Consider the following 15,525-nt stretch of genomic DNA (forward strand, 5'->3'; position numbering starts at 1 on the left):
TAAATAAGCCATAACACATATTAGAGATTTGATAGAGGTGTTCAAAATCATGAGGGCTTTAGACAGAGTAGATAGAGAAACTTTTCCCCTTGGCGTAAGGGTCGAGAACCAGAGGACACAGATTTAAGGTGATTGGCAGAAGAACCAAAGGCAACATGAGGAAAAGCTTTTTTTATGCAGCGAGTTGTTAGGATCTGGAATGCACTGTCTGAAAGGGTGGTGGAGGCAGTTTCAATTGTGGCTTTCAAAAGGGAATTGGATAAGTACCTGAAGGAAAAAAAATGCAGGGCTACAGGGAAAGCTGAAGTGCCCTTGCAGAGAGCCGGCATTGGCTCGATAGGCCGAATAGCCGCCTCCTCTGCTGTAACCATTCTATGATTCTACATTGTATGTCGTATCAGCTTGCTTTTATTAGTGATTAAATTATTTTGAGAAATTTGGGACCAAACTTCAAATTCTATTTACACAGCTCATTCTAAATATGCTTGCTCTTATTTATTTATTCTTCTTTTACATAATTCTATCTATTGCCACAATCTGCCACAGCTGTACCTAATATTACTGAATTTCTGTCAAACTTCATTATTCCTAAAATATTTCACATCTTTTATTTTTAGTTGCTGCTGCTTTTTGCTGGTGATTCTGTATTTTTTTTAAATATTTTGATGAAATTATGAAGAAACAGCCTCACTTGAAATTTGTAGTCCCTGGTTCTCTTAACTCCAGTGATCTTCGAGATCTGAAACTTGCAAATCCTTTGCATTCTTTTAAATTGGCAGTTAGTGGGTCTTATTAATTGCCAGTAAGTTCATAATTGAAAAGAATTTGCAACATCACCACTGACACCTGGGAGACGCTGGCCGAAGACCGCCCGAGGTGGATAAAGTGCATCCGGGAGGGCGTTGAGCTCTTCCGAGTCTCAACGCAAAGAGCATGAAGAGGTGAAGCGCAGACAGCGGAAGGAGTGCGCGGCAAACCAGCCCCACCCACCCCTTCCCTCGACAAATGTCTGTCCCACCTGTAACCGGGTCTGTGGCTCTCGTATCGGACTGTTCAGCCACCAAATAACTCACTTTGGGAGTGAAAGCAAGTTTTCCTCGATGCCGAGGGGCTGCCTATGATGAATTGAAAAGAATTTGAACTCTGCAGGTTTCCCACTGTGGAACACTTTCTGTGAGACTGCTATCTAAGTGTGGTATATAAAGTCATAAATAAAGCTAAGTGGCTCATGTAAACTTGATATTTTCTTAAATAAACAATTACAATAGACCCATCTGACTTTGAAAATCAATATTTTACATGACCCTTAGTTGTTCTAAAAGCATTACTAATTCTATTGTTTTGTATAGTTAAATGGGAAAAGTTAAGAATTGTTCAGCATATTAGACTGTATCAACCTACAAATAGTCAGGTTTTAATATTTAATACCATTGAAAATGAATCGGGAAATACTCGAGCGGGTAAATAATATTTATTTCTCTAATAGACTGGTAGAACAGAGTGGCCTCATGAAATGAATTGGAATGCATTAATACTGGGAACTTCCTCGAGGTTTCCCCCAATCAGTCACCGTAACTTTGGCAGAAGATCGGCAGAAAACCTGTTTATGTATTTATTCATAATGTATTAAGGGCTGGAGTGAATGATGGTGTGAAATACTTTGACATGAAATGAAGCAATATGGAACATACCCAAATCAAATTTCAATTGTTAGTTACTGGTTTCTCAGGAGATTAATTGGTTGTGTTCCTCTCCCATTGTCGCAGGATCAGTTAGAACCAATATTATTATAGGTGCCATCGCAGGAACCATCCTGATGGCAGCTCTTGTCTTGGGTGTTGCAGCATGGTTTTACAAGTGAGTATCAAAATATTGCCCTTGTATTACTGCATGACTTTCTTGAGCTCATTTCCAGAATGTTTTAAAACAAAATGGTGTTTAAAACAACCACTACAACCTAATGCACTAGAATTTGTACTGTCAGAAATTTCTCATCGTGTTACATATACTAACAGTATATATTTTGCTATCTTTGTTGACCCAAATAAAGCAGTAATCGGGTAGCACTTCAGAGCCAGTTTTCTGAGTTCGTGTTACTGGCAGGGAACCTGGCCCACCAGCCACACATATTGGAAAATCCATGAAATGACTGGTGGGTGAAGAATGCTGTCAGCAGCACAAACCCAGAAAACAGCCCATCGTCTTCTGCTTTGTACGATGAATTTGTATAGCATGAAGTTAAATAATGTTTTATGTATCACTGGGGTAACTTTGACTTTGTGTGGTAGTGTAAACTGGATGAATTCCATGGAAATAAAAATCAGAAGAGATGGAAACGGGATGCCAATTCGCTATGACCCATTTGACATTATGGCTCAAAGTCGATATTATCGCTCAAAGTCAACATTACCCCCACTGTCTTTTTCTCTCTCAATTTTATCTCTTACCCCTTCCTTTTGTAAAGGCAGAGGCTTGTTCTTGTGTTTTATTCAAGAGAAATGTAATGAATTTTTCCTGAATTGACTGCGGATTTTTTTCTCCAATACGTTTTTTCCTCTTCCTAAAGGTAGCGTGGTAAGGGGGTTGCAAGGCTGCTTCGTTGAGTAGAGGGGCAGTTTGATGAACCTGATGCTCTTTTCTTGTCCTTCTTTTCATGTTCAAAATGGCCATTCATAAAATCATAGAAATTTACAGACATGAGTTTTTGCAGGCTACTTAAGTGCTGAGTCAAATGCTGTCCTTGCCCAAATGCACACTTCTAGCAATAGTGATCAAAAAATGGAACCCTTGCTGATTCCCCACCCTCCTCCAACTCCGAACACTGAGGTCAAATGTATATCCATCAGTGATCCCCTGGCTGCCATCAACTAAGTCAGCATAGGTCAGCTTGGATATCTGTTGGCATAGTTGGTACCAGACTACACAGTGCACTTTCCTTTTGAGCCATTGTGGGAACTTTGTAATACTTTTGTAAAAGCCACCTTTTGATTAAATTTCTTCAGGAATTTTTGAACTTTTGACTTTATTTTTTAAACTTTACTAATGGATCTTTCCAGCATTGCTTATGGTTGGTCGAAGAAAACACTTTCTTATAAGGACAGGAATATTATACCATGTACATTAATGATTTAAACAAGGGGATTAAATGTAGTATCTCCAAATTTGCGGATGACACTAAGTTGGGTGGCAGTGTGAGCTGCGAGGTGGATGCTATGAGGCTGCAGAGTGACTTGGATAGGTTAGGTAAGTGGGCAAATGCATGGCAGATGAAGTATAATGTGGATAAATGTGAGGTTATCCACTTTGGATGTAAAAACAGAGAGATAGACTATTATCTGAATGGTGACAGATTAGGAAAAGGGGAGGTGCAACGAGACCTGGGTGTCATGGTACATCAGTCATTGAAGGTTGGCATGCAGGTACAGCAGGCGGTTAAGAAAGCAAATGGCATGTTGGCCTTCATAGCGAGGGGATTTGAGTACAGGGACAGGGAGGTGTTACTACAGTTGTACAGGGCCTTGGTGAGGCCACACCTGGAGTATTGTGTACAGTTTTGGTCTCCTAACTTGAGGAAGGACATTCTTGCTATTGAGGGAGTGCAGCGAAGGTTCACCAGACTGATTCGCGGGATGGTGGGACTGACATATCAAGAAAGACTGGATCAACTGGGTTTGTATTCACTGGAGTTCAGAAGAATGAGAGGGGATCTCATAGAAACTTTTAAAATTCTGACGGGTTTAGACAGGTTAGATGCAGGAAGAATGTTCCCAATGTTGGGTAAGGCCAGAACCAGGGGTCACAGTCTAAGGATAAGGGCTAAGCCATTTAGGACCGAGATGAGGAAAAACTTCTTTACCCAGAGAGTGGTGAACCTGTGGAATTCTCTACCACAGAAAGTTGTTGAGGCCAATTCACTAAATATATTCAAAAAGGAGTTAGATGTAGTCCTTACTACTCGGGGGATCAAGGGGTATGGCGAGAAAGCAGGAATGTGGTACTGAAGTTGCATGTTCAGCCATGAACTCATTGAATGGTGGTGCAGGCTCGAAGAGCCAAATGGCCTACTCCTGCACCTATTTTCTGTTTCTATGTTAGTACATGCAGTACACAATGTATTATTGTATTGTGTGATTTAAAGGTTTGTCTTCAGCTCAGTTGCACCCTATAAATGAGTGTAATTGGGATATCATGGAACATAAATGTGGACGAAGATTACTTGCATTCAACCTCTGCCCATAGCACAAAGGTTGAACATTTCCAGTAAGCATTGCGACAGCCAGCAAGCGACTGAAGCTTCCATACAATATTATTAAGGGAGAGTAAGTGACATAATTTTGATGTCCACATTATTTCCCATCCTTTTCTTCATGTCACCCATATAAATCAGTTAACCAGGGTTGGTGTCTTTTAATAATTATTTAATGGGGGCAGAATGCATAGGAACATAGGAATTGCTAGACAAAAAAAGATCAAGGTCCATCTAGTTCATCTTCTACCATCCTGGTAGTCGCTCCAGGGAACCCATGCAGCTGGCTTGCCAGCTTTTCAATACAAAAACTGCTCATATGTGGTATTTTGAATGGTGCGCGCATCCCCTTAAAGGGACCTTGTGGCGCCAAATAAAATTAGAGGGAATATTGGTTAAGAGGTGAGTTCGTTTTCACAAGGTACCCAGTATCCTGCTCTTGTAGCCACAGTGTTTTATATGGCTTGAACAGTTAAGATTCAAAGACGTTGATGGTGGACGAACTCGATGATGAAAGTCTCACTGGCATGGGCTGCTTAATTATCGAAAGGTTTGTAAAATGGAGCTGAACACTGGAATCATCAGCGAATATCCCAATTCCTGACCTTATGACAGAAGGAAGGTTATTGATAAAACTCATGAAGATTATCGAGCAGAGGAGGCTACCCTGACAAGCTCTAGCAATGATGTCCTGGGGCTGCACTGATTGGCCTCTGATAATCATAACTGTCCTCTGTTGTGTCAGATATGATTCCAACTACTTGAGGTTATTTTTCTTTAACCTCCATTGACCTCAGTTATGCTCGGGCTCCTTGATGCCACACGCAATCACTTGCTGCCTTGATGTTAAGGACACCGGCTCTGCTCGCATTTGGCACTCAGCTCTTACATGCATGTCTGGATCAAAAGTGTGATGTGGTTTTGTTGGAACCTGAACTGAGCAGGTTATTGGTGAGCAAATGCCACTTGATGACATTATTAATGACTCCTTCCATCACTTTACTGATGATTGGGAGGAAACGGGCATGGTAATAAATAGCTGAGTTCGATTTAACCTGTATTTTGAGGATAGGACACAAGGAAAATCTTCCACATTATTAAGTAGATTCATAGTTTATTTAAACTTCATAATTGACAGTTTTCATTACTGCTGTTAGTTGCTGATTATTCTGGTACCTACCTGTTGGACTGCAGTTGACCAGAGTGTGACACAGAAATTTGTATACTGAAGTGTGATAGATAAATGTATTGAGCAGCAGTCTCCTTTTCCCACCACTACAGGGTCAGGGTAGGACTTATAGGAACATAGAAAATAGGTGCAGGTGTAGGCCATTTGGCCCTTCGAGCCTGCACCATCATTCAATAAGATCATGGCTGATCGTTCCCTCAGTACCCCTTTCCTGCTTTCTCTCCATACCCCTTGATCCCTTTAGCCGTAAGGGCCATATCTAACTCCCTCTTGAATATATCCAATTAACTGGCATCAACAACTCTATGCGACAGGGAATTCCACAAGTTAACAACTCTCTGAGTGAAGAAGTTTCTCCTCATCTCAGTCCTAAATGGCTTACCCCTTATCCTTAGACTATGTCCCCTGGTTCTGGATTTCCCCAACATCGGTAACATTCTTCTCACATCTAACCTATCCAGTCCCGTCAGAATCTTATAGTTTCTATGAGACCCTCTCTCATCCTTCTAAACTCCAGTGTATAAAGGCCCAGTTGATCCAGTCTCTCCTCATATGTCAGTCCAGCCATCCCGGGAATCAGTCTGGTGAATCTTTGCTGCACTCCCTCAATAGCAAGAATGTCCTTCCTCAGATTAGGAGACCAAAACTGAACACAATATTCCAGGTGAGTCCTCACCAAGGCCTCCCTGCTCCTATACTCAAATCCCCTAGCTATGAAGGCCAACATACCATTTGCCTCCTTCACCGCCTGCTGTACCTGCATGCCAACTTTCAATGACTGATGAACCATGACACCCAGGTCTCATTGCACCTCCCCTTTTCCTAATCTGCCGCCATTCAGATAATATTCTGCCTTCGTGTTTTTGCCCCCAAAGTTGATAACCTCACATTTATCCACATTATACTGCATCTGCCATGTATTTGCCCACTCACCTAACCTGTCCAAATCACCCTGCAACCTCTTAGCATCCGCCTCGCAGCTCACACCACCACCCAGTTTGTGTCATCTGCAAACTTGGAGTAATTACACTCAATTCCTTCATCTAAATCATTAATGTATATTGTAAAGAACTGGGGTCCAAGCACCCCACTCATCACTGCCTGCCATTTTGAAAAGGACCCGTTTATCCCGACTCTCTGCTTCCTGTCTGCCAACCAGTTCTCTATCCACGTCAGTACATTACCCCCAATACCAATTGCTTTGATTTTGCACACCAATCTCTTGTGTGGGACCTTGTCATAAGTCTTTTGAAAGTCCAAATACACCACATCCACTGGTTCTCCTTTAATCATTCTACTAGTTACATCCTCAAAAAATTCCAGAAGATTTGTCAAGCATGATTTTCCCTATCACAAATCCAAGCTGACTTGGACCGATCCTGTCACTGATTTCCAAATGTGCTTCTTTTTCATCTTTAATGATTGATTCCAACATTTTCCCCACGACTGATGTCAGACTAACTGGTCTATAATTATCCATTTTTCTCTCTCCCTCCTTTCTTAAAAAGTGGTGTTACATTAGCTACCCTCCAGTCCATAGTGACTGATCCAGAGTCGATAGACTGTTGGAAAATGATCACCAATGCATCCACTATTTCTATGACCACTTCCTTTACTCTGGGATGCAGACCATCAGGCCCCGTGGATTTATCGGCCTTCAATCCCATTAATTTCCCTAACACAATTTCCTGCCTAATAAGGATATCCTTCAATTCCTCCTTCTCACTAGACCCTCGGTCCCCTAGTACTTCCGGAAGATTATTTGTGTCTTCCTTCGTGAAGACAGAACCAAAGTATTTGTTCAACTGGTCTGCCATTTCTTTGTTCCCCATTATAAATTCCCCTGAATCTGACTGCAAGGGACCTACGTTTGTCTTCACTAATCTTTTTCTCTTCACATCTATAGAAGCTCTTGCAGTCAGTCTTTATGTTCCCGGCAAGCTTCCTTTCATACTCTATTTCCCCCCTCCTAATTAAACCTTTTGTGCTCCTCTGCTGAATTCTAAATTTCTCCCAGTCCTCAGGTTTGCTGCTTTTTCTGGCCAATTTATATGTCTCTTCCTTGGATTTAACACTATCCTTAATTTCCCTTGTTAGCCACGGTTGAGCCACCTTCCCTGTTTTATTTTTACTCCAGACAGGGATATACAATTGTTGAAGTTCATCCATGTGATCTTTAAATGTTTGCCATTGCCTATCCACCGTCAACCCTTTAAGTATCATTTGCCAGTCTATTCTAGCCAATTCACGTCTCATACCATCGAAGTTACCTTTCCTTAAGTTCAGGACCCTAGTCTCTGAATTAACTGTGTCACTCTCCATCTTAATAAAGAATTCTGCCATGTTATGGTCACTCTTCCCCAAGGGGCCTCGCACAACAAGATTGCTAATTAGTCCTTTCTCATTACACATCACCCAGTCTAGGATGGTTAGCCCTCTAGTTGGTTCCTCGACATATTGTTCGAGAAAACCATCCCTAATACACTCCAGGAAATCCTCCTCCACCGTATTGCTACCGGTTTGGTTAGCCCAATCTATATGTAGATTAAAGTCGCCCATGATAACTGCTGTACCTTTATTGCACGCGTCCCTAATTTCTTGTTTGATGCTGTCCCCAACCTCACTACGACTGTTTGGTAGTCTGTACACAACTCCCACTAGCGTTTTCTGCCCTTTGGTATTCCGCAGCTCCACCCATACCGATTCCACATCATCCAAGCTAATGTCCTTCCTTACTATTGCGTTAATTTCCTCTTTAACCAGCAATGCTACCCCACCTCCTTTTCCTTTCTGTTTATCCTTCCTGAATGTTGAATACCCCTGAATGTTGAGTTCCCAGCCTTGGTCACCCTGGAGCCATGTCTCTGTGATGCCAATTATATCATATTCACTAATTGCTGCCTGTGCAATTAATTAGTCCACCTTTATTATGAATACTCCTCGCATTGAGGCACAGAGCCTTCAGGCTTGTCTTTTTAATACACTTTGCCCTTTTTTGAATTTTGCTGGAATGTGGCCCTTTTTGATTTTTGCCTTGGGTTTCTCTGCCCTCCACTTTTACTTTTCTTCTTTCTATCTTTTGCTTCTGCCCCCATTCTACTTCCCTCTGTCTCCCTGAATAGGTTCCCATCCCCCTGCCATATTAGTTTAACTCCTCCCCAACAGCACTAGCAAATACTCCCCCTAGGACATTGGTTCCGGTCCTGCCCAGCTGCAGACCGTCCGGTTTGTACTGGTCCCACCGCCACCAGAACCGGTTCCAATGTCCCAGGAATTTGAATCCCTCCCTTCTGCACCACTCCTCAAGCCATGTATTCATCTGAGCTATCCTGCGATTCCTACTCTGACTAGCACGTGGCACTGGTAGCAATCCTGAGATTACTACCTTTGAGGTCCTACCTTTTAATTTAACTCCCTAAATTCTGCCTATCTGCACCCCCTCCCCACAACCCTGCCATGAAGCTAGCCATTGTCCTGGGTCATTGTCATTAGCTATTCATGGCAGGATGGGTTAAACTCAGGGCTATAGTATCAGGCCTTTGCGTATATTGCTTTTGAGTGAGACAATAGGCAGTGAAAGGTCTAGCTTGAATTGTCCCCCAATTTTCTCTGCCGCTCAATAGCAAATCATTTTCCTTTTGGTCAATAGGAAGAATTGTATTTATTTGACAGGGGTGACCTTACTGGTGAATCGCCCACGATGTTCTGGCTATTAATTTGAATGGTCATACATGCACTGCCATCAGGCGAGGCTTCCCACTGGTAGTGCCGACTTGTAACATTACCCCTTGTATCTCCAGAAAATTCCCTTGCTCTACACATGCACCTAGTGTGAATGCTATACCCTCCATTTGCTGTGGTACATGGAGCTTGCAGATTGTCAGCAAGGAGGGAGCAAAGACAATATTAATGTTACTTTGTGCCCTTTTGTAAGCACTGAAGCAACATAGACGCTGGTGAAGCAACCGAGCATGTGGAACACAACCAGTTGCAAACCTGGATTTTTCCGCTCCATATCGCCAGCATATTGCACTGTAATAAATAATTAGAGAGTCGCCATTGTAATTTTGGAGAGGGGGGGGAGGATAGGTATATACTTAAACAATATCAGTATTAAAATGCTATGTGCATAATCATTGCGTTATTTGAAATGATAAAGGTTATCTTTCATTGTCCCATATTAATTCTTCATCTTCCTGGTCTGCTAAGATCGTAGGCTGGAATAGTCCAATTTACAGACGAGTCCACATTAATCCTTGATCCCCTTACCAGGACTGGCATTCATCCCCAAAAGAAGCTTCCATTACCAATGTCCATAAAGACAGATTCAGAATCAGGTTTCTAGAGGAGATCCATTGCCTTAGGTTTTAATGTAGAGAATTGAAGTCACTAATTTGTATGCAAAGCTCTGGCACACATTTAGCTGCAAAGTAAGGTAACACAAGATTGTCTAAGCAAGAAAAAGTGTTTGAATTCCATGTGGTTCATTATGATTATTCATCATGTAATATAATTAGCATTCCAGTTCATAAACTAATTTCTTATCATGAAAACGCTTTGATTTACATTTCTATTTACTTGCTCCCTCTGCTTCATGTTTGAAAGAAACTATCGAGAAAGAAGGTATGTTTGTTTAATTTCAGGGCTCTACTGAGTACTTTAATGTGTCTCCTTTTCGAAGTAACTGTATTTTACTGAAGTCTTTCATTCTGCCAGATAATTCATAACTAATCATCGGGCTTATCTCCCTCCCCCCACTCCACCCCAACCACACCCTTGCTTTACCCATTGTATTGCCTTCTCATCCTCTTCATCTACCTCCTCTTTCCCTCAGCAGTTTTCTTTTTCCAGGTTTCCTCTTCCAGCTGGGAGAGCAGAAAGCTTGGAGTGCAGGCTTCTCCGTGGTGGCTTTCAGTCTCACTCTGTGATCAGCGATGGGAATTGTTCTTCTGTGGGCCACAAGCAGGCCTGCCAGTCTTCCCTCTCCCCTGAGATGCAGTGCTCCATGCTGTGTGTGCTCTACCTACCAGGATGGGCAAGAACTGACTAAACTCTTCCAAAATGACAACAGGCACTTGTGAACGCCAATTAAGGCTGGAATGCAAGCTTACAACTCACTGGGTTGGGAGTCTGTCATTCCTCTCGAACTATTGGGCTGCCCAGCACCTGGTTTATCATGGGGACTTGTATCCATTGGCTGCTTGACTTTTACTCTTGTCAGTCTACTAATTCATTTATAACTTTATCTTTATAGCTTTCATTTACCACATAGCGTGCTTTTAAATACGTTGCTTGTGATACCATGCAGCATAACATCAACCAAATTTGAATTTTGTACACGATTATTTGATAGAATGTTATGAGGTATGGTAGTTCTAGATGTACTCGTTCCGGGTTTGATGGCTCTTCTTTCCTACCTTCTCACTGTTTGTAGGCAAATGCCACAAGGGGACTATGTCAAAAAGCCTGGGGAAGCTGACTCTTTCTATAGTGACATACCTCCTGGAGTCAGCTCAAACTATTCAGCATCTAGTTCTAAGAAAAGGTCTGCATTTCTTTTTCAACCTATTCTTTTACAAGCAACAAGCAGATTGAGCTAATTACGCAGCAAATAAAGTAAAGCACACATTATATAAGAGCTTGAGCTTTAAACCATTTAAACCCAATTTCCCCCTGTGTGTTTGGGGCGCTAATGCAAAAACTGGTTTTGTGCCCAGTTCTGAATTTTATCCGCAATAACGCAGGCACCAGTAAACCTGCCCTTGGCTTGAGGGAAGGTGGAATGGCCAGGGGGTTCTTTGCCAACCTAAGTTTTGCTTTTTAAAGTAGCAACATGATAAGCAAGCTGTGCTGAGATTAGATCCAATTATAGCAGTAGCAGCTGTAAAGTGCCTGCCTCAACAAAACTCCTCAGGCTTGACAGAGGAAGATTCAGGTGCTTTAGTCACCCCTTCTCTCTTTTCCAAGATTCACTTCCATCCTCTCAAATGAGAGCAGACAACGCCATTTCTTCCAAGTCTCCTGGATTCATACAGAATCTTTAGAGGCCAAATTCCTTCCTATTTGGAAAGAAGCTGGCAGTGTCTATTTTCTGGCAATGCAGTGTACAGGTTGCAGAGACCTAACTACTGGGTAGCACAAACTGCATTAGAACCTTCTGAAGGTCAAAGAGAAACCGAGGTAGAAAACTGAGAATCTAGAAAGATGACAGCTTAATGGTTGTTAGAGAAAATACACAAAACCTGAAGAGGAACAACAAGTAGAGGAACAGTAAGTAACTGGCAGTGGCCGTTATTAGTGTGTGATTTTCTTTTAGAATTTCTTTTCTGCATTTGCTGTGGATTCACTCTCAGCTTGCCCAGTCATTATTTCCACAAAACATCATGGGTCAGCACTTTGCATTTTGTTGCTCCCGATTGGTCCCTTATAAACCATGCACAAGTCCACCAGTCACTGCTGATTGGTTGTTTTCACAACCCATCCTATTAAGCGAGGGTTGTGTATTGGTGAAGGTATCTGGGCTCACAGAGTAGACCTTCTCCTCATATCTGTAAAAGCTGCTGCTATCCATTCTTGAGAAAAAGTATGGAAATTTGGGAGGGAGTGTTGAGACCACTCAAAGGTATTGAATGAATTGTGGAAAATGTGCAACATGCACAATTACCTCAGGAGTGCTGCTGTGCATCTGTTCCTCCCTCGTACAGGTCCTGAAATGGCCATGAATGTAGGCTGACACGGCCATTAGTATTGAAAACTAAAGAAGCACTTGCAAATAATAATACAGAGCACACAAGGGGAAATTGTGAATGTGCATAGTACTGCACGACTTTGCACATGTGCAATCAGGGCCTCTTTCCTTGCTTGTCAATCAGCTACCGTGTAATGAACTGCATGCACAAAGGTAAGCACACAAGGGTTTTCACTCCAAAGGCTGCTCCTTCAGTTAAATTATGCAAGTTTCCTCATTTAAATTGTGATGGCAGTAATATACTAAAACAGATACAGCAACATCTCTGTTTTGGTATCTTAGTACACAATCGTTGAGAAGCCGGAGAACAATTAAACACATTAATCTGGCATCTCTCTGTAAGGTCAAAGTGGAGGATTACCTCGCATATCCTTTTAATATTTCAGATCAAATGGGCTCTCCCATTCTTGGAGTGAACGGATTCCAGATGAAAAACATATCCCCGATGTCTGTGAAAATGGCAGACCACGCAGTAACTCCTGGCAAGGTTAGTGTTATTTTTCTATATATATATTATATTTATATTTATATATATTTATGATATAATGAATAATATGGATTTATATTCGAAGCGCAGTCACTGTTGAAATGTAGGTAAATGCAGCAGCCAATTTGCACACAGCAAGGTCCCACAAATAACAATGACCTACTAATCTGTTTTGGTGGTGTTGGTTGAGAGATAAATGTTAGCCAGGGCACCAGGAAATCTCCCCTACTCTTCTTTGAATGGTGATCTTTTATATCCACCTGAGAGAGTAAGTGGGAACTCATTTTAACATCTCATCTGAAAGACAGGCTTTGACAGTGCCACAGTCCCTCAGTACTGCACTGAAGTGTCAGTCTATGTTATGTGTTCAAGTCTCAGGAGTGGACCTTAAAACCACAGTGTTGTGACTCAGAGGTGAGAGTGCTACCATGGAGTCAAGGCTGGCACACAATGCATGGCTGCACACCCATGATGGTATCCTCCAGAATTAAGGAAACTGGGGAGGTTATGGTTTGCAGCCAGTGCAAATCTTTTGGCATTATTCAAAGTAACGAAGTAGTTGGAACTTGCTCTAGCAGGTTAGGTACAACAGAGGCATTAAAAGAACCAGTGTCATCATCAGATACCCTCTAAAACATTTTTTTTAAATAGCCATATTAAAATAATTTGTAACCACATTTAAAATAATACATTTTCAATTGTCTGAATCGATATCCAGGACTGGAAAGGATGCTGGAGCATGCTGCTGTGATGAGAACCATTTACTGACTGACCAATCACATACTTTAGCTGAATGGCTTTCTTCCAACTTTGAGGTTAAATGTTGAATGGGGGAGGAATATAGGAGCCTGTTCGCAAAGGTGGAAGAACATCTAACAATTTGGAGCCCTAAATATGTAGGAGAAGCACTTTATATTCAAAATATTACAACATAAAGTGGGAATGTATTGCCTTCCATGGTAATGTTTATGTTTAATACTTCTTCATCACTGAATTGTTTTAAAATTGATGATGTAATTCACTGTTTCCAAACTTCTCTCATTTTTCCTGATTATTTCCTTCAGGGAATTTAGGAGCCAACCGAAAGAAAAATAAAGGAAGGAAATTTAGACCACGTTCTAATTCTACAGAGTGAGTACAAAACTTTAAATATATATATCTGTATATACAAGTTGTGTAACCACTGCATAAAACCTTGCAGAGTAAGTAACTTCAGCAAGTACATTTTCATTCATTGAACTCTTAACTATTTGCCTTTGCCATTTTTTTCTTGAATGAGGAATTAAAATTGTCCATTTGAAGGGTTAGAATAATTATTGTACAGGTTATAAACATCATTTCATTCACATTAAAATTCATTTTGTTAATGTGATATTGCTACATTTAGTAGCTTGATTGAGAAAAATTATTTCCTCTTGCTTGGAATTAACTTGGATTTGTTTTTACACTTTAACTGACTATTCTCCATCTACAAACTGGAACAGTAGTTGGCAGAAAACATTTCTTCCACTTTCAATCTTCTCCACATGCCATAGGTCAAATCCTAAACTTTATAAAGTCTCTTTGTGTGTCAATGCATACTTTCCCCTTTAAATTCCATAGATGACTTCTAAAGCTTCGATAAAATGCAGATGACTGACTTTCTCTGCCCACACCATGGGGTCAAGTTTCGGGCCGTGCGAGCCACGCCTGATTTCCGCGTTCAAAACAGCGCCGAAAACTTATCTCGGTATTCTCCACTCCCTCAGGTCGATCCAGGCCCTCGGCGCAGCGCAGCACAAGCTGTGGGGGGCGGAGTCAGGTCCCGGCGCTGAAAACAGTGCCGGGACCTCTGCACTTGCGTGCTACAGTGTGTGCGCATGAGCAGTAGCTCCAGCCGCCCGAAACTGTGTGGGAGGGGCCCAAAGCACGCCGCCCCTAGTCCTGGCCAAATGGGCTCACCGGGACGGCAAAGATCGGACTGCACCTCCCTCCTCAAGCTTCTGCTCTGGCTCTGGCTCCGGCTCTGGCTCCCCCCCCTTGTTCAGCTCCCGCTCCTTCTGGCTCTCTCCAGCCTTCCCCTCCCCACGCCGCCCCCCCCCCCCAAGCTCTCGCTCTGCTGCCTGCTGCTACCCCCACAGCTCCCCCACCCACCGCCCCCCCAGCTCCTGCTCCGCTGTCTGCCGCTCCACTGCTGCTGCTCCCCCCGCCAGCTCCCGCTATCCCCCCCCCCCGCCAGCTCCCGCTTCCTCCTCCCCCCCCACCCCAGCTCCTGCTCCATCACCCCCCCCCCCCAGCTCCCGCTCCGCCCTCCCACTCCACTGCCTGCCTCTCTCCACACTCCCCCCCCGCCCCAAGCTCCCGCTCTGCTCCTCCCCCTCCAGCTCCCGCTCCGGTCCCCTACTCCCGCTCCGCTGCTTGCCGCACCCCCACCCCCCCCCCCCCCAGCTCCTGCTCTGCTGCCGCTCTGTCTCTCCCCACCCCCCCAGCTCCCGCTCCGGCTCCGCTCCGGCTCCCCACCTCCCCCACCTTCAGGTCCGGTCCGCTCCCTCTTCACGTCTTCGGCGGAGCCCGCCCGCCCGCCCGGCATCTTGCTGAGGGTGGGCCCCACCTGAAGTCTTCGGCCCGACTTCTTCTCGGCTGGGTCCGTTCAGCCGCCTCCCTCTCCTCTCTCTCCCTCCCTCCCACTCCTCTCCCTCCCTCCCTCGCTTTCTCCTCTCCCTCCCCTCTCCCTCCCTCGCTCCTCTCCCTCCCTCCCACTCCTCTCCCTCCCTCCTTCTCCCTCCATCTCCCTCCCTCTCCTCTCCCTCCCTCTCTCTCCTCCCTCCCTCTCTCTCTCTCTCTCCTCCCTCCCTCTCTCTCTCTCTCTCTCCTCC

General features: G+C 43.5%; 1 protein-coding gene across 1 annotated transcript in view; it reads left to right on the plus strand.

Annotated features, from left to right (window-relative positions):
- adam22 (ADAM metallopeptidase domain 22) overlaps positions 1-15,525 on the plus strand; it is a 472,931-nt gene that overhangs the window by 439,556 nt on the left and 17,850 nt on the right. Inside the window, exons 25-27 of the mRNA XM_070881347.1 lie at positions 1,767-1,857; positions 12,570-12,670; positions 13,735-13,801. Coding sequence (XP_070737448.1) covers positions 1,767-1,857; positions 12,570-12,670; positions 13,735-13,801 — 259 coding nt within the window. The remainder of the gene's footprint in view (positions 1-1,766; positions 1,858-12,569; positions 12,671-13,734; positions 13,802-15,525) is intronic.

Source organism: Pristiophorus japonicus, chromosome 5 (assembly GCF_044704955.1).
Source record: "Pristiophorus japonicus isolate sPriJap1 chromosome 5, sPriJap1.hap1, whole genome shotgun sequence".
Lineage (NCBI taxonomy): Eukaryota > Metazoa > Chordata > Chondrichthyes > Pristiophoridae > Pristiophorus > Pristiophorus japonicus.